Consider the following 22093-nt stretch of genomic DNA (forward strand, 5'->3'; position numbering starts at 1 on the left):
TTTTCGAACCTGACTGCAGAGATGAGGAGAAAAAACAACAATAAAATAGAAAACCATCTAATCATGAAGCCAGCATGGATACAAAAAGTAAAAATAGAGCCACCAAACATGATCACAATGAGGAAACAACATTACATAATGTGTACATATTAGATGTAAATATAGATAGGGCATGTTTGTCAAAGTTAAATATAAGGTTTAAATTCGACTATAAGAGTAGCCCAGTAATTTGAGTATTATGTCAGAATAACGTAATGTGTTAATTGTTTTTTTTTATAGTTTAATAAATATATTTAATTATTTAGTTATCCTCTCTGATTTGTATCGTCTTTTTTTACTTTCCACCAAGGTTCATAGGACCCAAGGAAAGAAAAACAACTCGAAACAACTTAGAAATATTACAAAAACAAGGAACAGTAGTACTAGTAGTACAAAAACTGGTTGTCTGCTGAGGACATGCCCTCTAATGCGTCTAAAATGTCTCATAATGAGAACCTACAGTTCATATTTTAATTTCTTGGAATAAACTTTGGTCATTGTTACAGCTGGTATGGCTTTTTTTTCTTCTAATAACTGACTTCAAAAGTAAACAGTTTATTATTTAATGACCAAACCCCACCCACAGTGGTTTACAGATTCTCCACTTGTAGATTACAAGCGAAAGACCGTTAACTGTCCCTTTGGAGACACTGACTCATCCCACTGAACATGTGCAACCAAGACTGGAGTAAAAAGGTAAACAACTAAAGTCAACACACACACAGAACTTTCACGCAGACAGAAAGTTACGACACAGGGGTGAAATGCAAGTGACAGTGTGGAAAAACTGAGTGTGAGCTGGAAAAGGTACGTAAATCTCTGACTGAAAGCATGGGAAGGGTTAACGTGGTGGACTGGAAGTGAAAGCTGTGTGTCTGTGTGTGTGTGTGTGTGTGTGTGTGTATGTGTGTGTGGATGTATGAAAGGTTGGGACTGTGAGTACATTATGTGTCATAGGTAATCGAACCTCTGTGTCGTCTCCTTCGTAAGCCTCGTTGCCGTCTCCGCTCCCCTCGTTACTGTCCTCTCCTTCCTCCCCCATCTCCCCATCGTCTTCCTCCTCATCCTCTTCATCTTCCTCCTCCTCTTCTTCCTCTTCCTCTTCTTCCTCCTCATCGTAGTCCTACATTGAGCAGGGGTCAAATCATTAGTGGCAGGAAACCAAGTCATTTTTATAAGACAAATTCTGCGACTGGTGTCTAATTCCACTTTACATATTGCCTTTTAAAATGCTTGACAGAAACTCCCTACCTGCTCTTCTTCCTCTTCATCCTCCTCTTCCTGGTCATCCTCACTCTCTGTGTCTGTTACTATGACGATTACTTCGTGCTGCAGCTGGTCAGGGAGGTCACTTTGGGTCAGGGTAACCTCTTGGTCCATCATGACGGACTGGGAGGCTGCACCATCGTCTCCTTCCTCCAGTACAGGAAACTCCTCCATCTGCAGGACGGAAGAATGGACACTATGAACAACATACATTCTATTCATCATGAAAAGGTGTGATACATGTAGTACCAACAAGTAATAACCACATTAATCCTCCCAGTTACACTGTATTTACCAGCATATTGTTTCCCATGAGAGAGGATTTCACAGTAAGGCTATAGCTTTCTTGATGGTAAACAACATGCAGCGGGACATAACTGTTTTTTTTTTGCAATGGCAGGAGATGCAAAGCCCTTAAAGCATATTAATCCACTCTAAAAAGCAAAAGAGAAAACTGCGAACTTTGACTGAAGATCATCTTTGCATCGCGAAATAAAGTGGTTAACAGCAAAAGTGAAGATACGGTTGAGAAATGCAAATAGTGTTATTACTGCAATGAGAAATGTATTATTTATGTCAGGTGATGACCTACCTGGCTTGCTTCTGCACCATCTTGACTGTCTGTTGGCACCACCCCCTCTGCCTCAGCACTGTCCTCCACCAGCACCTCTTCCTGAGAAGAACACACAACATGTACATGACGACCATGACATAACTGTACCAGTTTTCAGATCCTTAAAAACAATGAAAACACCTATGAGGATTTCTATGTAACCCCCCCTCCTCACCTCTGGATCCACTCTCTGGATGATGCGCAGCTTCTTAGGTATAGGAGCCCTGGGGGTATCGTCCTGGGTGGACTCTGTGTCAGTGACCATAGTGGCGCTATCCTCCTCCTCACGAGGCCTCTTGGACATGGTGGAGGTTCCTGGCGTTGCTGAAACTAGAGATAAGGTGTGGATATTGTTTAGAATGATACTTTTAAAACCACACACCATAAATGGTGGCTTAATCAAGATTTTTTTTAAAGCAGCAAATAAATGAAATGGAAACTCAGTGTGGCTCATTCTGGATGGCTGTACCAGCAATGTGGGCCTGCGCTCATGTCTACCATTGTTTAATTTGTAGGAAATATGCAAAATGGACTTGACTGCATTTGTTTCCCAACTTGTATGACACAATTCCAAAATTGAGCGTCTGTATAAGCATCACCACATTGAGTTTTTCTCTCTCCAAAATTTGCAAAACAGGAGCCTTGGTGTTCAATCTAGTATTATAAGCTCATTATAATATGCATATATCAGGGGTGTCACGATTCTCCAAATCCACGATTCAATTTGATTTTTGATTTAAACATGCCATTGTTAGACTATGGAGTCTTGATTCGTATTGACACTTGCATTACACGTGTGCTGAAATCTACAAAAATACAGTTATGTTGTCATTCACTGTTGCACTTGTTCCTCTTTTTTCTTCTTTCCTCTCTCTCTCTCCTCTGATCACTGTTTGTCACTGAGCTAATTTCGATCGATTTCCGATTTACAATCGAAATCGTGACACCCCTAGCAGATATATACCTCTGCTGTATCTCTTTAAAATGTGAATCTCCTATCCTAATCCCAATCATCTCAGTTTTAAAAAGTTTAGTTTCTCACCTGTCCCAAACACAGAGGAGGTGGAGGACGTTGAAGGCCATTCCACCTGCGAGCTAGGGGTTGCCTCAATGACCACGGGTGGCGGCTCCTGATTGGCTGGCTCGGCATGGGTCATGCTCTGTTGCTGAGTTGGCTGGACAAACGCTGTGGTCTGTGTCTGGGTCTGCTGTACAGTCAGCATGGGGCTAGCTAAAGAGGTCTGGACGTTGGGGCTGGCAGAGCGCACCGAGCCGCTGGCACTGCCGTACACAGTCACATGCTCCAGTGACGGGCTATCAGTAGACTGCATGGCTGTAAAGGAGTTTAAGTTAGTGGAAAAAACACATTCAGCTTTACGTTGAGCCTCTAGCTGCATTAATTAGACTTAACACACTCGCAGGGAAAAAGTCCTATGTAAAGGCATACCTTTACTAAAATAACTTTTGACACTCCTCTTTAAGACAATGTCTGAAGCTAGACTTACCTTCCTGGGTCTCCACCTGTGTGGTGGGCATGACAGTAGCTGTGGGTGTTGGGGTGGGTACAGTAGCTGGGGTAACCATGGGCCTGATACTTGCTCTCGGAGTGGGTTTGTTCCCTGGATTGACAGGCTGCTTGCTGCCTGTAGCCACAGGTGTTGGCTTAATGTTGGCAGTTGGAGGTTCAGATGTGCTGGCACTGACGGAGACAAAGATCAGGACATGAATAATGACCATCATAATGTACATTTAATATAAGTAAGATTTGAACAAGTCACAGCAACTGTACTAAAGAGCATCTCAGAACTGCAGGAAAAGGTATGATGTGTTCATGTCTATATGCTCATGTTGCCCTGCAGTGGAAACTTATAAGCAGTTTTCGTGGTTGTGCAACATACCTGCCCCTGTCTGCAGCTGGGGTCGTCTTCAGACTGATCTGCCTCTGTTCTGTGCTCCTCTGTTGCTCCTGGGTCTGAAAATCAGGACAGAAAGACAAAAGTCATGATGGGAATCAACAAGATGCTGAGTCATGATAATGCAGTTTCACCAAACTTTGGACAATGTCACTTGATATCAGGGAGTTGCCATTCTCTGATCCCATCAAATTAATTTATCAAGACATTGTCCACAGCGGAGCAGTTGTCCCATACGACTATGTAGAAGCAACAAACTCTTCACAAATAACATTTGGCTCTCGGAACAAAACTTAAAGTTAAGATACATTTTACAGTGATGTCAAGGTTACCAACAATACTTACATCTAAAAGATGATTTCATTAGTAAACAATAACACTGCTGATACGAAAGTTCCGCCTCTTTTCTTGATGTCCTGTTTTTAGTATTTGCGTGCCTTTGCTATTATAGGTAACTAATGTTTTTATATTAAGGGGAGACACAGCAGGTGAATAGGTTAAAATAATTTAATAATAGTTATCACCATGAAACTTTCCCAGTTGATTACTTACATTAAAACAATTATTTTTGTATTACAAGATTTCTGAAATCGTCAAATAGTCAATGTTAAATATGCAAATAAGGCATTATCTTATGCTAAGTTTTGTTGAATTTAGTAGAAATTTACAGACGCAAATACACAAAGTGTAGTAAAATAAACACCTAAATGACCATTTGCAATTTGTTAAACTTCAGCTCAGTATTTTTTTTTTAATTAAACAAAATAATTCAAATGTGTGGCTTGTGATAACGTTAAAGCAGACTCTCACCTTGCTGGGACCCGCCTCAGGTGGCTCATCTCTCTGCTCCTGTCTCTCCTGTTGGCCTCGCAGGTCTCTCAGTTCTCTCTCCTGTCGACTCAGGCGGCCCTCGTATTGAGACTTGAGAGCGCTCACTCGCACCTCCAGCTCCTCACGCTGCTGCTTCAGCTCCTCGTTTTCCTTCTGCAGCTGGTCTTTGGTGTCTGGACATAAAACATTCAGGTCTGAGATCCAAATAAAAGCAACACTACAATACGGGCAAATAGAGGAGGACTCTATAACATAAGGAATTTATCATAGGTCCACTGGTTGAAATATGTGGGACAGCCTCTCACTGTTGAGCATGTTGATCTTCTGCTTGGCATAAACGATGGCCTTCCTAGTCTTGTCCTCCTTGTCAGTCATCTGCTGTCTCAGCGTGTCCTCCTGAGTAGCTTTATCCTGCAGCTCCTGCCTCAGCCTGGTCAGCTCTGTCTGCAGCCTGGAGGATTGTTCCTGGGTGTTACGCGCTTCAGTCTCACGCTCTGTAACCACCTGTCGCAGGCCAGGAAGACATGATACTGATGAATACATGTATGTAGAAAAGACAAGCTTATTTGGGGGAGCACTGTACTGCCCTTTTCAGGAATATTTTTTCAGTGATGTAAAGCAGTGTTGTAGTACTGAAGATCTGTCTTAGTCTCTTTTTGAAGGTCTCAGTCTCAGGATTTTATTTTTCAAGACCGCAACTGCAGGGATAACACTAAATTGTATGTCTGATTTATTTGTTAACATCATGACTGTGATTGCTCATAGGAAACAAAAGAAAATTATGGGAATGTGTATCTTTCAGATCAATTTGAGGAGTGCCTCTGGTCTACATGTTCCATATTTTATCTCCAAGTGTGTCATGCAGTGTGGGACTCGCACTGGTCTAGTCTTGACTCAGTCTCAAACCCTAAAAAGTCTTGGTCTTGTCTCCGTCTTGATATACTCTGGTCTTGGTTTAGGTGGTTTTGACTACAACACTGATGTAAACTGAACAAAGCAAGCTATATGATCTTGCAAACTGATCACAGTGTACAACAGGCATGGCCACCCTGATAGAAGGTTAGAACACTAGTCTAACTATAAAGTGAACAGTTCAGTTAAAGGTTTTGGCTGAAACTTGTATTTTAACCTTGTTGATGTTCTCCAGCTGTCCTTCCAGCTCTCTGGTCTTGGCTTCGGCCTGGTTCAGAGAATCTCTGAGGCTCTGCAGCTCCTGAACCGAGGCTTGGCGAGCCTCCTCTTCTTGGGATGGGGCTGCTGCGGCCTCAGCTACCAACTAGAGGAAACACAGTATGAAAGATTAATTATGCTTCAACCAGCACAACAGGGGTGGCTTCAGGCCACTGTTTCAAAGATGGATTGAAAGGAACAATACAACCATTCACTTTTTGTTTCACGTTTTGGATTAAAGCAGTGAGATAAACATCTACTGAGCGCTCACCTTGTCATGTTCCACCTTGAGTTCATCATACTGAGTTTTGTAGCGGCGTCCAATCTTCTTGACCTGGGTGATAGTTCGAATCTTGTTCTGGAGTTCCTGGTTCTTGGTCTCAAATTCCTTCTTCAGCGCATCCCTCACATCTGTTACCTTACTCATATTGTCACGCAAGTTCTGTATCTGGCTTTGCAGAGATGTTGTTAGATTATTGGTCCTATAGAGAGAAATTAAGAGATTGTGAAAATGAATGCCAAAGAGGCAGAAAAATAACTGGTAGGGTTGAATAAGGGAGAAAAAGTAAACACTTAATATCCTGGTCAATAAAAGTTAAATATTTATATCATTTACAATCCCTCACCTGGCAGCCTCTGCTTTATGTCGGGTGTTCTCCTCATTGAGCTGCAGAATGCGTTTGAGATGTGCCTCCTTCTCAGAGAGCAGACGCTTGGACTCTTCCGGATCTGAATCTTTTTGCTGGCTCACCAAATGCTAAAAGAACATGAGAAGAAGTTATGCCTTGGTGGTGTGAAATGATAAAACATTAAGAATAAAATAGTCATCACAAGACTAATGACAGATTTATCTATTTCTTACAAGCAGCATTATTATTTTTTTTTCACTGACCTGTGTCCGGCCTTTCCAGCGCTTGATCTCCTCTTCCAGTATCTTCTTCTCCGCCTGCAGCATGCCGCTCTTCTCACTCAGCTCAGTGTTGGCCTGCTGCAATGGCATGATGTCTGACTCCAGCTTTTGTACCTGAAACACAGAAGATGAACTAGGAGGTTCACCCAGGAATACTTCTCAAAAGAATACCAGGATAATGGAGTAAATTTTGGAGTGAAGTGGTAAAATACATTATATTATTGGAGCATGACATATCAAAGGAGTGCACATCAAATTCAACACAACCACTACATTTTTCTATAGAACGCAACTTATACCTTAGCTTGGGTTTGCTGCAGTTCTTGCTCCATCTTGACCTTGTCCTCTCTCAGCATCTTGTTGGACTCCATCAGGATGCTCATTGTTTCCGTCTTCTTCATCAGCTCATCATGCTGAGCCAGGGTCTTCGCTGTCACCTGAGTAGCATTGGGCTTTTAGTCACATGCGGTATCTCTAGGTATGAGTCCTAGTGGCCGGGTAAGACTTGTGTCTCGTGGATATCATTAAGTAAAATGTCCTTGACCTCACTTTGACCTCCTTAGAGGAAGGTGAGCAAATTTAAAGAGGATTTTTTCAAACAGATCAATGAAACGTCCAGGAAAACAGGTTCTCCAACTTCCTATTAGCAATCAACTCAGTTGACAAATCAGTGATTATAAAAACCTACCTGCATCCTCTCCTTTGCAGCACTCAAGCTGTCCTGTGCCTCTTTCAGCTCTCGATCCAGGTGCTCCACCCTCAGACGGTAACGCAAACTCTCCCCTTGGGCTACCTCAAAACGAGACTCTGAAATCTCCTTCTCCCGACGCACAAACCTTTGATGGAGAACAAATAGTTTGAAGAACATGGAAGGACAGGAACAAGACCAAAAGTAGACAGTATAACTGGTCAAAACGGCACACTAGTAAAGATTGCAACGTCCAACCTCTTTGCTTTTTTTTTCCTTCATGTTTTTTTTCTTCAAAATTACGAACATAGATTTTATTTGCAAGGCTCCTCACGTATATAGTAGGATTATTACCTGAGAATCTCAAGGACTTGGTCTTGAGATTTGCCCTCCTCCGTCAGGGAGATGTTCATGGGATTCTCACTGGCAGCGCGTTGCAACTTGTCGGCCATCTTGCTGCTCATTGTCTGGATCTGTTCATGAAGGAGGGTGTTCTGCCTCTGCAACTCCTCATAGCGGCTCTCTATCTTCGACATCTCCTCCTATAATGTGAGCAAAAAAAATCAAGATTGAAAGCGTGATTGCTCATTTATCACTCTATTAAAAATATGTTGGAGAAAATAACCATGACAGCTTGAAATACGATTAAATCAAATCAAGAAATGTTCCTTTGATTTTGTGAACTCCATGTTATTATATGTAATCCTGTCTAGTCATCACCTATACCTATATCTATTAAATCACCTTGAGGATCTTTTCCTGCTCCCCCCAGGAGACCCTGGCCTCTAGTAGCTCAGCGCTGACTCTCTGGGATCTCTCATCCAGCTGGAGTCTGAGTTCGACGGCCTGCAGGGCCTGAGCCTTCGCAGCCTGCAAGGCCTCCACGTCTGCTGCGTGCAGTATCATCTCCCGCTCATACTTATCTTGTGCTTCAGCTGCCAGCTTAGCCTAGGAAATGGGAAAGAAGATTTGACATAATCATTGCATGTGAAAGTAATGTCATCTAATTGTGGTTGCCATTTTGTTGCTGTGCAGTATTAATTACAGGAGATGCACTAATTCATTGGAGCTTATATTTCTTAAAAAACTCAACAGGTGGTCCTGAAATTTGCCTGATAAATATGTCACTCAAGTGTTTTCACTGCCCGATCCATCATGAAGTGTGATTGGCAGTTTTTCTAGATGTCTAAGAGATATAGAAATGGTCGTTTTTTACTTGATGTTTCAACTTGCTTTGTGATCACTCAGAGGGGTTTGCAGAGAAGGGAGACATATTTAAGAGGAGGTATTACAAGACGTAATGAATCTCTGCTCCCGATAAAAAAATCCTATTATTTTTTAAATACACAACCGTAACGTACAGGGGGATATTTTATGAAATCAATACTCCGTAAAATATTATGGGTAAAACGTGGACATGATGAACTGTGGTGGCTTTTGCACGTTGGGAGCTTTCTCTAAAGATATTTGAGAAAAAGAACCAAATGTTGATCTGTATCAGATCTGCTGATTTTAATTACATTAAAAAGGTGAATGCATCAGGAACATTTCCCAATAAATAAGAACTGATCATATTCATAACCCTCTACCTTAAATTGTATAATGGCTGCTTACCTGCTCCTGGCTGTCTTGCAGAGCTTGCTGCTGCTGGGATTCAGCTACTGCCACACGCTGTAATACCGCCTGGTGATCTGCCTGGGCATTGCTGAGACTTCTCCTTAGACTGCTCATCTAACAGACACACAACAAAAAGACAAAGTTTTCCCTACATGCATTATGGTGAATACAACTGAACATCAAAACAGTGCTCAGAAGATCAAATGTGGAGAGGGAAAGATTTCAGTGAACTGCAATTTCTTAAGGAAAATCTACAGCTGATTACTAAATATGTGTAGAAATCTAGTGTTAATAATGTGGGATTTAACATACCTGTTCCTCCAGTGAGGCCAGGGCTCTCCTCTTCTGCTCTTCTGAATTGTGTTTCTCTTTCTCGGCTTCCAGAAGCTTCTCCTCCAGCCTGCGGTGCTCCTTCTCAGCCTCCTTCATACGAGCTTCAATGGAGGAGCGGGCCTGCTCGGTTACCTGGTCATTAGGCATTTGCAAATATAAAATGTTATTCAACCAATCATCATCACCAAAACGTCAAAAAAAATGTATCATTGTTTGTTTAGCGTGTTTTAAATAAAAAATACAAATGTGTCTATTTAGGAAAATCAGGATTCCAGCCAACCGAAAATGTCATGACATTTATGAAGAAGGAAAAGAATTCAAGCAGGGCTATTCTTAACAAATAGCCATGTAATGTGCTTCATTGGCATGAGACATGCGAACAACTTTGTCAAACTCTGCGTGGTCTAATGGTAGGCAGGTGCAAAATTAAACCATGAAATAGAAGTAATGTCGATGAATGTCAGCACTCAGTTAACTGAAAATGTAGGATCTCAAAACATTTCATTTTCAAAGTCTTAGTGCTGACAGTGTGCGGGAATTATCATTGTCATTATATAAAAACAGTCTTCATATTTTTGTACATAATTGCCAACACACGTATTTATAGTTTTTGTTTTTTAAATCTTCAATGTGTTTGTGGTTGTGGTCAATGGTTTTATGAGGGGCGGAACACTGATGGGCAGTTTGGGTTTGTTTTGCACCTGTTTCTCTTTGTCCAGGGACTCCTCCAGGCTCTGAGCCATGGACCTGTACTGCTCCATGCTGGAGGTGGCAGCCCTGAGGCTCTCTGCCAGCTCCTCTGCCCGGGTTTCTGCCAGCCGCAGGCGGCCCTGCAGGTCCTCTCTGTCTTGATCTGAACACGGCAGACCTGAAAGTAGGAAGAATCAGGGAAAGAGGTGAGATGAAATTAGACAACAGTACAATTAGAATGTGCTTTTAGGAAGGGAGGATGGATTGTAGACTAATTACATTGTTAAGAGTCTGTGCTTAAAAACCCACAAATATTTGAAAGAGTGTGGCTCAGACATTTCATAATGTCTAAGAAAGTGGCTCTTTTACTGCATCCCATCCCCTATAAACTGTTAGAACAACATGAGCTAGTGAGACTATAGTATCCTTGCATATTTTTTTGTTGTTGGACAAAGTAGGTCATGTTTAAAACTGGGCCAGTTTACTAAAAAAAATAAAAATCGACAGAACGTAACAAATCTGGGCAATTCATTTGTCTAGTTATGTCTGTTATTAAAAGGTAAAGTGTATATATAGGATTTGGCGGCACCTAGAGGTGTGGTTGCAGATTGCAACCGAGTAACCCTCCGCTCACTCCTCCCTTTCCAAGACTGCGGTAACGTGAGCCTCCAAGCACAAAACCGTGGTAATGTTGTTCACCTCTCCCAGAGGCCATCTTTATCATAATAACACTACTATAGGAGCAACGGAAATCAGATGGCGGCTGGCGGTACCACGGTTTTACACTCTGCGGCTCACGTTACCGCAGTTTCACAAGTGTATCAGAGAACTACGGTGGCCTTCAGGTAAAGGAAATATGCGAAAGGCTCTCGCTAAAGCCAGTGTTTGGTTTGTCTGTTCTGAGGTACTGTAGAAACATGGCGGAGCGACATGGTGCACTGTGAAGATGACCCGCTCCCTATGTAGATATGAAGGGCTCATTCTAAGCTAACGAAAACATGATTCTTAGTTTGAAAACATAGTTATGAATATTATATTCCATTTCTCTTAACAGATCCCCTGAAATGTTACACACTGTAGCATTAACTTAACAAAAATGCAAACTAGCATGTAAATGGTGATTGTAGTGCACAATAATTACAGTGACTTTACGAGAAGCCATAAAGGATTTGAGTTCCAATGACGTTAACCTTGGAATTGTTTTGCTTAAATCTTTGTGGTCCTGGGATTTGATGACAACCAGTGGAAATGCAAAACGTTTAGATGTGTACATGTATGGCTTTCTCTGTGTATTGTAATGTTGTGTTACGCATGTCTGTGCTTTTATGCCAACCTCTCATAATAGGTGTGGTGGGGGAGGTCAGGGTGTGACGTCCTTCACCGCTGCCTAGCTGCAGCCTGAGGGTGTTGAGCTCCAACTCGGCAGAATTCAGCAGCTCCTTTGTCTTCTGGTGTAACGGCACCTGTAGCTCCAGCTGCCTCTTTGCCTCCATCAACTGGATCTGTGCATGAGAGATGAGTGACATTGAGAAGTAAGCAAACTATTGAATTCTCTGTTATTTCTGTGTCTGGGTTAGAATGCAATTGTTTCATTTGGGGGTGTGTTCAAGATTAAACGGGGCGTTAATCTGTTCTTTGAACCCAGTAAACAGTACTGATTTATCAGTACACCACAACACCTTTAAACATAACTAAGTCAGACATAATTGAGGTGGGACAATCTTGTATACTAGCAGAAAACAGATGGACAACCATTTAATCTTATGCTTACTTCCTGGTTTCTGGTGAGCAGGTGGCGCTGTTCCACTTCATGCTCCAGCCTCTTCTGCAGCTGGGAGATCTCTCGTTCCTGCTTCTCCAACTGGTCGTTTAGACGCTGACGTGTATCAGTTTCTGAACGCTCAAGAGTGGCCTAGAAGAACACAGTAGTTATAATTTTGAACCGTATTTACTGTATGTGTGTGTGTGAAACAAAGAGTGACAAACATCCTACTTGTAGATTACCTGAATGGCCTGGAGGTTGGTCATCAGCAGGTTCTGGCTCTGTTGTTGGCTCAGGATCGACTCTTTCTCCTGATTCATCCTGGACTCCACCAGCTTCAGCATATCTCTCTCCTTACGCAGGTTCTCAGCACGGCCCTAGGAGACAGGAGGACTTAAGTCTAGATGGCTCTATGATTCCTCAAGCAGTCCCAAAGCCAAATCAAGCACCACATCTAACCAGTTCCCCAATCATGATGATAAAATGCAAAGAAAACAAACATCACCATGAAAACGATAATGGTTTCTGGAACAAAGACAAACCTCAGCCATGGAGAGTTTTTCTTTGGCAGCTCTCAGGTCCTCATTCAAAGTGTAGATGGTCTGCTCATGCTTCTGTGTGGCGGCGGACATCTTCTGTCCTTTCTCTCTGAGGGACGCAATCTCTTTCCTGTAGCGCTCAACGTTGTCCTGAAGCATCTCATACCTAATATTGTTTGACAAGACATTCTTTTTAGTGGCCTTATGCGCTCTCCTATGTCTTCTTTAAACACATTAGGTGTTGAGTAAACCAGAAGAATGTTTTTCAAACATACCTCTTGGAGGCAAACTCTAGCTGGGTCGATATCTTGGCATTCTGGGAGTGAAGGTCAGAGAGCTGCTCCTGGAGCCTCTCGTTCTGCCCCGTCGTTCCCTTGTCACTCTCCATACGCTCCTTCTTATAGGTGGAGAACACCTCCTGCAGCTGCAACCAGACGTTATTATTTAATGTTAACAGAGTTTAGTTATTGTTAACATTTTCATGGGGGACAACAAACCTGGGTTTGCAACGGTAGTGCCATAGACATCACTACTAAGCCACTGAATTAGATTTACAGATGACTTTTCAAAATGAAAAAAACCCCAAATAAACCTAAATTATTTTCAGTTTAGCTTCTTTCTTGTTTGCCCACTTGGCACTGTTCTTTTTCTTCATTTCACTTCAATTCATTATCTAGCATCATTAGCAAAAAAGGTAATATTTGGGGCACATCATCTAAGTAAATGGAGATCTCTCAATATGGACACACTGACATCTAGTGGCAGGCATGGGAAACAAGTGAGCCAAGCTCATCAGTGAAGTGGGTGCTTGTAGTGGGTGTCCATGAATATTGATCCACAGATTGCCTTGCTATGTTCAGTGATAAACAGAAATCTGGACAGCCGAAGCCATGGGAGTGCTTTACGGTAAACTAACCATCAAGAAAATTCATGCCTGTCACTAAAAGTGAGTCATCCCCATGGAACATGTGTTGGGCAGGACAACGGGACACCGTTAAGTCTCGAGCCCTGACGGTACCTGTGTTACTGTAGTAAAACAAGGCCTGTCATGTTTTCAGAATTTTGGCATCGACTTGGTACCAAAGTATCAGTTCTAGTGACAACCCTAGTACAGATTGTTGTGCTGCTGAGATTAATACACCTGAAGATGCCTTATATCAATGTTTGCTCACCTGTCGCAAAGCTGCCTTGGCTTCCAAGGCTTCAGCAGACTCTGCTGCCATGGAGACAAGTGCAGTGGGCGTTCCTGTGGTTGGAATGGCTGCAGGTGAGCGTCGGGGGGTGGAGGTCAGGGAGAACTCCTCAGGTGGTGTACCTTAAGGAAAAATGAAAAAGTTCAGCCAAATAGGATCCGATTGAAACTTACTTTAAATTGCTTGGTGCCATAATGGAAGCAGTCAACTGTGCATGTAAAGGATGTCCTGTCTTGTGTCAACACTATATAACTTGGTCTATCTGTTGTCGGTTACCTTGCTGAGGGAAGCTGACTCCGGTTGCCTGAACCAGCAGCATTCGGTACGTGTCCCTCTGCCTCGCGATGGAGTCAGTCATCTTAATTTGTTGGCCGCGTTGCTCCTTCAGGGACCCCAGCTCAACCTGAGCTTTCTCCAATCTCTGCTCCAGTTCACCACGCCTGTAACAGATCATCTTTATTAGCCTAACTGACAGTTTGACATCTTTGGTTACTTATAATAATTGATTTATGAATCTAAAATGTATTTTGGGGTGTTTTTATGCTTGGCACTCTTGTTCTTTAGCATTTCTTTTCCCAAATTTTGATACCAATCGCTGATTTTGGCTAGTGAGACATCACAGACATTTAACTTATATTATATTTAGACTTATATTTCGGTTTGTTTATTGCGAGAAACAAAAATAAATCGGCACACATTCAAACGTACCTATTGCCTGTTGCCTCAAACTCTTCTCTCTCCTGGGCATCACTGAGCTCCCTGAGGGCCACCAGAAGACGCTGGTTCTGCTTCTGCAGCTCCTCTACACTGCGGAAGGTCACCAAGTGTTGGCTGATCACCTCTGATGTGCTGCTGATGTCAGTTGAGCTCACCTCCTCCTCATGAACCACATGGTTTCCACGAGCCTCTTCCAGCTCGATCAGCAGCACACGCACCTGGCAGGAAAGACAGCCGATGGCATAGAAAATAAGAATTTGGAGAAATCTAATAATATATATTGTATGGAAATAACCAGGATTAGACTTTAAACTGGAGGAAGAGAGTGAGAACCCACCTGCTGAGCCATGTCTCCCAGCTGCAGTTCACATCTCTGGCTGTCCCTTTCCAGAACAGAGGAGCGCTTGTTAGCTTCATCAGCCTCCTTCTGCAAACGGTGCACCTCCTGAAGGAAATGTACATGAAAAAAATCAAATTACCGATTTTAAGTGCAGAAGGTATTATGTAATGCAGAATGTAGTATTTACTAACCAGTTTCAAAATAAGCTACTTATTTTGCCCATTTTCTTCCACCGAGGAATGTATTTATTTATTGGACGAACAATAAAAGTTCCTCTCACACATGACACAATAAAATGTAATCTAATGGAAAAATCCCATTTGACTGAACACACATACAGCTTGTCTGCATTACCCACCTTAACAGCCTGCTCCAGCTTGGCAGAAAGACTGGCTACTGACTTCTGCATGCGCTCATGTTCGTCCCTCTGCCGTTTGAGGATAGGGGCTTTTGCTTCCACTTCCTGCACAATGTCATCCAGGTACTTGTTGACCCGCTTGTTCTCCAATCGCTCCAACTGCAGTTGCTCCTGGCTCTCCACATATGCGGTATACAACTAAAAATGCAGATGACATCTCATATCAAAATGGGGAAATGAGCAGAAAAGGCAACTTTGCTCACTGTTAGTTCAAAAAAGTTGCTTACTGAGAAATTAGCACTAGCAAGTCAATAACAACCAGTAAGAAAATACAAAAAAACGGTCCCATATCGTTGCACTCTAAATGCAGTTGTTCAACACTGAGGCGTTTCCAAATTAAAATGAAGCATTACCTTAATTCAGTTCAATTTTTTTTTTAATTATCAATTCACAATCAAAATGTTTTTTTTTTTTTAAAAAGTGATACTTTTATTCTGCACCTTTCTATTTGTATTATTATTGGTCTACATAAAAATGTCATCAATAACACCTTTAACCTTAATATGGTCTATAGAGACAACATCAAGTAATATTAGAAATCCATTTTGGCAGTCCATTGCACCTCATCAATATTAAATCAAATTTTCAGAAGGCATTCCTTCAGACCTATTTCCAGATTCTAATAAGGCTTATAATAAAGTAATTTTGCTGTTCACATTCAGTTGCACATACCTCAGTCAGCTTCATGCCTGGCTTTATCTTGGATACAGCAGCTGCAGTTGGAGACATTGTTGTCATTTGCTCTTCTGCGATCACAGATGTTGTACCAATAGGGCCTGGAAATGCAAAAAGTAGTCAAGGGATGACAGGTCATTTAAAGAAAATGACTACCGGGCTTGATATTGTCTTATATAAAATTCAAGTAAGTACCAGAATCAACCCAACAGACCTCTAAGTTTAGAACTTGATAGCAACTCATTTGCATTGTCCAGCTCTTTCTCCAGACCCCGGATCCTCTCCTTTAGCTCAGCAACACTCTTGTCTGTGGCACCATTCATCTCCTGCAACTTCTCCTCAAGGGCCTTGTGGGCTGTGGCGTAAAGAGTAAACGTCAGGGAATACCAACAACAGGAAATTAAAATAGAAGTTAAACCACTCAGCTAAACAAGCAAGCATATTCAGACTCTCTGCTTCTAGGAAGAAGTCAAGTATCAAATAATGGGAATGGTAGTTGTGGTCATTGTGTAATAGCCTCGCACCTTCTCCAGCATCCTTCAGCAGCTTATGCAGCTCCTCCACTGCCCGACTCAGCTCCTCACTTTTTGCCTCAGAATCCGCTGCTGCTCCCTGACCAACACAAAAACTGGGTAAGAGTTGGCAAAATAATGGCAACTGTGACATTTCAGTTACTGTAAATATAAAGCCTGCCAATAAAACCCAAGATGAAATAAATATGTAGCACTTATTTTGTCTTCGGGACAATGTTTAAAAATCTCATCTAATTAACTATATCAAAAGACATGAGGTGCTCTGGCATATTCAGAAAATGTGAAAGTGATACTCCATGGATGTCAACTGGAATTAATCACATCAGCTTGATGTCATACATACCTTGTATAGATTGGAAAGCTTAATGTTGGCATTCAGCTCATTCCTGAATTTTTCCTCCATAGTGGCTTGTTGGTCCTTGGCCTAGATTGAGCAAAGATCCAGTCATACACTTCAGTGACTAAACTTCACACTGAGTGCTACAATGCTGATCAATTTGTTTTGAGAATATACAGTACATGACAAAAAGGCATTCATGTCTCTGTGTAAAGACAAACAAAAAAAAAACACTTGGTATAGGCTGTAAGAAACAGCACTAGCATACTTCTTTTAGTTTGCTGATCATGTCTTCATTCTGTTTCTGAAGGTTCTCATTTGAAGTCTTCAAACTGGCCACTTGGTCTTGGAGTCTGTTCAACTGAAAGTCACAAGCAAACATACTTATTAAGTAATGACTATAGGAGATAATGGTAAACATTCATAACTGAAGAAAGTGCTTAAATTAACTCATTACATAGATTAACTGCTTACAGCCAAGGTATGAGCAGAGCATGGGCAGTAAGTGTGTATCCCCCATGTACCATGTTTATTTACTGTATTGGTTCATCACGCCTTGCTCTACATATAATGTGATGGAATTTGACAAATTGAAATATTGCTTGTGGTATTGTTAATGTCATTGTTGCTACTGCCATCATAGCGTTTTTCTCCACATCTTTATGTAAATAAAAAACGAGGCATACCTCATCTTCCTTGTTCTCCAGGTTGCATTTCAGTTCCAGGATCTTGTTTCCCTTCTGTCGAGACAGGGACAGCAGTTCCTCACTCTTAGCCTTCAATTCCTCGTTCAGCCAAGATGTTTGGCCATTCAGCAGCTCCTTCTCTTGTTCCATACGCCTCTCCTTGTACTGTAACGACAAACAACCACAACTTTATTGAGTTACTTGTTAATAAGGGCAAAACATAGAAAAAACATGTGAAGGTAAAAGCTGTTTACAAAGTCACATCATCTACAGACAAATCTAATATCAAGATATTAGTCAGTCAATACAAAAATAACAATATAGCTCACTTTAATGTTGACTTCAGCAGATTCAAGTTCATCTAACTTCATCTGCAGGCCCATCTTAGAGGTGTTGACCTCCACCAACTTATCGTTGAGTTGCCTGAAGTCATCTGGTGAAGCAACAGGAATAACATGCCATGTCCAAGTGACGGTTAGTATACACGAATATATATATATAAAAAAATAGATTAAAACAAAATGTCTCCAGACTAATTCATCCGTTTATACCATTTAAATGCTCCACTTCCAAGGATCTCCTCTCCAGTGTTCGCACAAGTTCTCGCTTTTCTGCCTCCAGTTCCTCTTTGGCTTTTGACAACAAAATCTAAAAAAAGATATATCATTTATTATACCATAGCGATTGCTGGTATTGCTTACCATTAGGGATACCAGATCGGATATTGGGCCGATACTGACTATATTATATATATATGTATATATAATATATACATATATATATAATATATACATACAGTATATATATAGTATATGTCAATAGGTAATTCAAACAAAGACACAAACCACATATACTTCTTGCAAACCAATGACATGTTACCGCTTTCACTTTTCCAAAAAGCCAACAATACATGGTTTCTAGACACTTTAGGTTAAGCTTTGTTTTGAGAAAATCTTGTTAAAATCTGTAAAATACAGTTAACAAATGTAAATGCAAATGTATAAATTGACTGAGGCAAGTGTAGACATCAACCATTACTGTGACATAGTTTGTTAATTATTACAAAATAGGTAAAGACATAGAAGACACAGAATATTAACCAAGCAGTAATATGACTGAAACAAATGGTTTGATCATGTCTGATATTGTTTGCCTTACCTGCTCTGATGACAGCCTCTCTTGTGCAGATTCATATTCTCCATTCTTCTCACGCACACTTTTAAGATCCTCATCTAAAAGGGGAGATTTGAAGAAGAAGAATATATCATGGAGTAATGCAACTCAGATAAGCTAAATCAGGTCAAATCCGTATAAAACACTGCAACAAGTTCCCTCTCACCTTGCTTGTTAAACTCCTCTTTGAGTTTAAGATGTTCTTGAGTCTGGGACAGAAACTCTTCTTGACTCTGAGCAAGTTGTTTCACTTTCTCAAAGAAGTGTTGCTCTGCAAGAAATCAGGTTGGCAAAAACACATACATGAAAAGTTAAAACAGTTAATTGACGTTGTACCGTTATTCACTGTGCTTTGTCATCTTGTAGAGACGTTAGTGGCAACGTTATATATATATACATGCATTTATAAAGCGCTTTTCTAGTCTTCCGACCACTCAAAGCGCTTTACACATCATGTCAGCATTCACCCATTCAGACACTGATGGCAGAGGCTGCTAAGGTGCCAACTTTGCCCATCAGGATCTAAATACTCATTCACTTAGAACCCTATAATTAGTTCATGTTAGCCTCTGTGAGTTAATTGCAGAGCTGTTATGTAAGAAATGATGCATTTGGGGATATAAAAAGGAGTGCATTGAATCCTTTATAACATGGCCACTCTGGTGACATTATGCAAAATGCACTTTTTCATGTCTTGTCAACATAAGTGTGAGTCCCAGATGTGCCTAGACCCCCAAAGTGTGAGGAAAGCAGGTCAGATTTGATCCTGGATCTGAAGTCAGATGGGGTTTTTATGCCATATAAAGGTTCCCAAGTGGAACAGTAGTACCGATGGCTTTGACTTCGGGAGCAATTTGGGGTTAAGTGTCTTGCTGAAGGACACAGACATGTGAACCGGAGCAGCCGGGGATCGAACCACCAACCTTGCGATTGGTGGACAACCGAAACCACAGCCGCTCATTAGGTTAGTGAACGCCAGCCTTAGCGTCAAACCGTGGTTACTGATAACCGGCAGTGTTGCCTAGCTTCAGCATTTGTTCTAATTCACTAAAACAAACAACAACGTGAGGTTAATCTGTAGTTTTCAGCCGTTACCATGCGCGCATGACGACGAGCAGAGCAAAACACGTAGCTAGCACACTAGCACCGCTGGATAACATGATAATACCAGGCGATATCTTACCGCTGTCAACACGAAACTGTTCCTGTTGGGCTTTCAAAGAATCTATTTCGTACTGCTGGTCCGAGAGGATCTTCTCGAGTTTGTTTTGAACAGTTTTGGGGAGTTTAGAGATCTCAGAGCTGTCCAACTCCTGCAGCAGCAGAGCCGCCATTTTCAACAGTTCGAGCATGCGCAGTTTGAGATTTCACTTTTGTCAATGCTCCTGGTGCATCACGGGAGTTGTAAGACACAAGTGCATTATGGGAGTTGTAGGAAACAAGCGTGTGTAGATCATGGTGTGTAGATTGTGCGACAAGTAGACCCAGTTTACTTTACTCTAACTTTTCAGTGATACAATCATAGACTGTATATAAATAATATATTCTTTATACATAGTCTATGGAGACAATTTGAATGTTAGTTAAATAAAAGTCCTGCTAAATACCTGCATTATTCCTACATGAATCCTTCACTGAAATATATATATATATATATATATATATATAAATATGTGTGTGTATATATATATATACACACACAAATATATATATGTATATATATGTATGTATATATGTATATACATACATATATACGTATATATACATACATATATACATATATATACACACATATATATATATGTGTATATATACACACACACACACATACATATATATATATACACATATATATATATATATATATGTATATATATATATAACTTAATAGTTAAATAGCATTGTGGATTCAAACCATTAATTAATATTATTTGTCCTCTGTGTTGACCTCTGGTGTTGACTGAATACTCCCTCAGTCAAAGATGGTCAGCAGATGGCACCAATTCATACTAAACTAACTGTCAAATAGGCGATTTTATGCAACAATATTTTGCATGTTGCATGAAATCGCCTATTTGTACAGTATTGAAATTGAATCTCATTTCAAGATTAATCTTATCTTAATGTCCACTTGATTTTTCCTCTGTCTTTCAAGTATGCTCAGTTGTAATGGAGATAGCTATGTTGTCAACCCATGACCTATTTCTATGGTATGAAATTTGGGATTCACTTACCTATTATTTATTATTTAAAAAAAAACCTAGTAAGAGTCTGGCGACCTGTCCAGGGTGTACCCTGCCTTCGCCCAATGTCAGCTGTGATTGGCCTTATAGCCCCCAGCGACCCTGAATAGAATGAGCAGTTACAGATAATGGATGGATGGATGGATAGAACTAGTTAGTGTAAGTGGATTGAATTATTATGTTTTATTAAAGTAGAATAGTTTCCAAGGTCAGCAATATCAATCTATGCATTTCTTTTAAAAAAAAAATACAGGATGAAATCACTTGTAGCTTTTTTTTACATAATAACTTAATAGTTAAATAGCATTGTGGATTCAAAACCATTAGTTCATTAATATTATTTGTCCTCTGTGTTGACCTCTGGGGTTGACTGAATATTCCCTCAGTCAAAGATGGGCAGCAGATGGCGCCAACTCATAGTAAAAGACAGCCATGTGTGTGCAGACACTCATATAAGCAGTATCTGTGTGTGTGTGTGCGTGTGTGTGTGCATGTGTTTGTATAAATGTGTCACTTAGAAGGAGGATGTAATTCAGAAAAGATGTTTTTGGGGAGAAACTTAAGTTGTGCACTCCTGGGAAGTCCAGAGATGACGAAGCAGATTGACCTCTGACAGATTCCAGTTATCAAAGTTATTAAAAGCTGCCATTGAAAACATGGCGGTCATGTCCTTGAGAATTCTTCTGGGAATTTGTGGTGTTTAATGACATGAAGAAGAATTTATGTTCTATGTTGCACACTACACATATAGGGTGTTTTTTAAAGCTTTTTCTGATATTTGCTCGACTAATATCTTAAAATTTGAAGGCAAAAAACATAGTAAATTAAAAGGAATTTAGTATTTTCCCCCAGAAATAAACATCTGGCAGTGGAAAGAAAGCTTGAAACATTTTCACAATATTTTAAGTAGATAGAGTTTACAGAAAATATCATTTAACATTTAAATTAATAAATAAAAGGTGAGGTTTTGTGATCTCTGGTTTTGTTTTTTTGGTGCCTTTATGGATTTGAACTAATAACCTCAGTATTTTTAAAATCCTGGCTTTGAAAACATGCAATATATTTTCACAAACACAGCGCTAATTTTGTCATTGAAAGGTTTTGAATTAATTGACCTCGTCTTCATCCCCTTCACAGCTTCATACGTAAATAACAGGATTATACAGTATGCCACATAATAAATTATTAAAAGTGCATTTTAGTACAATTTAAGGCTATTAACAGCAGACCATGTCAAATGTTATATCAGAGAATGCTTTTGGAGGTTCTTGAAGAGCAGATCTAAAATTCATTCATGTATACAGTACATGTGTACAGCAACTTTATAGCTTTCGTTAGACTGATGTACTTTCAATTACTACTACAGTATATGAGTATATGCAGGCTTTAATTACTTCAATTGTTTCA

The 22093-nt window shown here is 40.6% G+C and overlaps 1 protein-coding gene across 3 annotated transcripts in view; it reads right to left on the reverse strand.

The window, feature by feature from the left end:
• Positions 1-19796, reverse strand: part of tprb (translocated promoter region b, nuclear basket protein) — a 26652-nt gene extending 6856 nt beyond the window's left edge. For all 3 annotated transcript variants that reach the window (XM_037769533.1, XM_037769534.1, XM_037769532.1), the window contains exons 1-41: positions 19627-19796; positions 18610-18714; positions 18429-18502; positions 17822-17918; positions 17600-17703; positions 17271-17435; positions 16853-16945; positions 16591-16671; positions 16239-16326; positions 15929-16069; positions 15712-15815; positions 14980-15177; positions 14619-14726; positions 14273-14499; positions 13841-14004; positions 13544-13686; positions 12647-12795; positions 12375-12537; positions 12075-12209; positions 11842-11982; positions 11404-11572; positions 10082-10248; positions 9360-9512; positions 9045-9161; positions 8175-8378; positions 7785-7972; positions 7431-7578; positions 7042-7179; positions 6725-6856; positions 6459-6589; positions 6104-6314; positions 5792-5938; positions 4968-5166; positions 4642-4835; positions 3817-3890; positions 3424-3617; positions 2961-3251; positions 2094-2248; positions 1898-1978; positions 1291-1479; positions 1007-1162 (exon numbers count right to left, since the gene is read on the reverse strand). In XM_037769533.1, the coding sequence (XP_037625461.1) occupies positions 1007-1162; positions 1291-1479; positions 1898-1978; positions 2094-2248; positions 2961-3251; positions 3424-3617; positions 3817-3890; positions 4642-4835; positions 4968-5166; positions 5792-5938; positions 6104-6314; positions 6459-6589; positions 6725-6856; positions 7042-7179; positions 7431-7578; positions 7785-7972; positions 8175-8378; positions 9045-9161; positions 9360-9512; positions 10082-10248; positions 11404-11572; positions 11842-11982; positions 12075-12209; positions 12375-12537; positions 12647-12795; positions 13544-13686; positions 13841-14004; positions 14273-14499; positions 14619-14726; positions 14980-15177; positions 15712-15815; positions 15929-16069; positions 16239-16326; positions 16591-16671; positions 16853-16945; positions 17271-17435; positions 17600-17703; positions 17822-17918; positions 18429-18502; positions 18610-18714; positions 19627-19795 (6087 nt within the window). In that variant the 5' untranslated portion in view covers position 19796. The remainder of the gene's footprint in view (positions 1-1006; positions 1163-1290; positions 1480-1897; positions 1979-2093; positions 2249-2960; positions 3252-3423; positions 3618-3816; positions 3891-4641; positions 4836-4967; positions 5167-5791; positions 5939-6103; positions 6315-6458; positions 6590-6724; positions 6857-7041; positions 7180-7430; positions 7579-7784; positions 7973-8174; positions 8379-9044; positions 9162-9359; positions 9513-10081; positions 10249-11403; positions 11573-11841; positions 11983-12074; positions 12210-12374; positions 12538-12646; positions 12796-13543; positions 13687-13840; positions 14005-14272; positions 14500-14618; positions 14727-14979; positions 15178-15711; positions 15816-15928; positions 16070-16238; positions 16327-16590; positions 16672-16852; positions 16946-17270; positions 17436-17599; positions 17704-17821; positions 17919-18428; positions 18503-18609; positions 18715-19626) is intronic.
• Positions 19797-22093: the final 2297 nt, after the last annotated feature.

Source organism: Sebastes umbrosus, chromosome 5 (assembly GCF_015220745.1).
Source record: "Sebastes umbrosus isolate fSebUmb1 chromosome 5, fSebUmb1.pri, whole genome shotgun sequence".
Taxonomy (NCBI): domain Eukaryota; kingdom Metazoa; phylum Chordata; class Actinopteri; order Perciformes; family Sebastidae; genus Sebastes; species Sebastes umbrosus.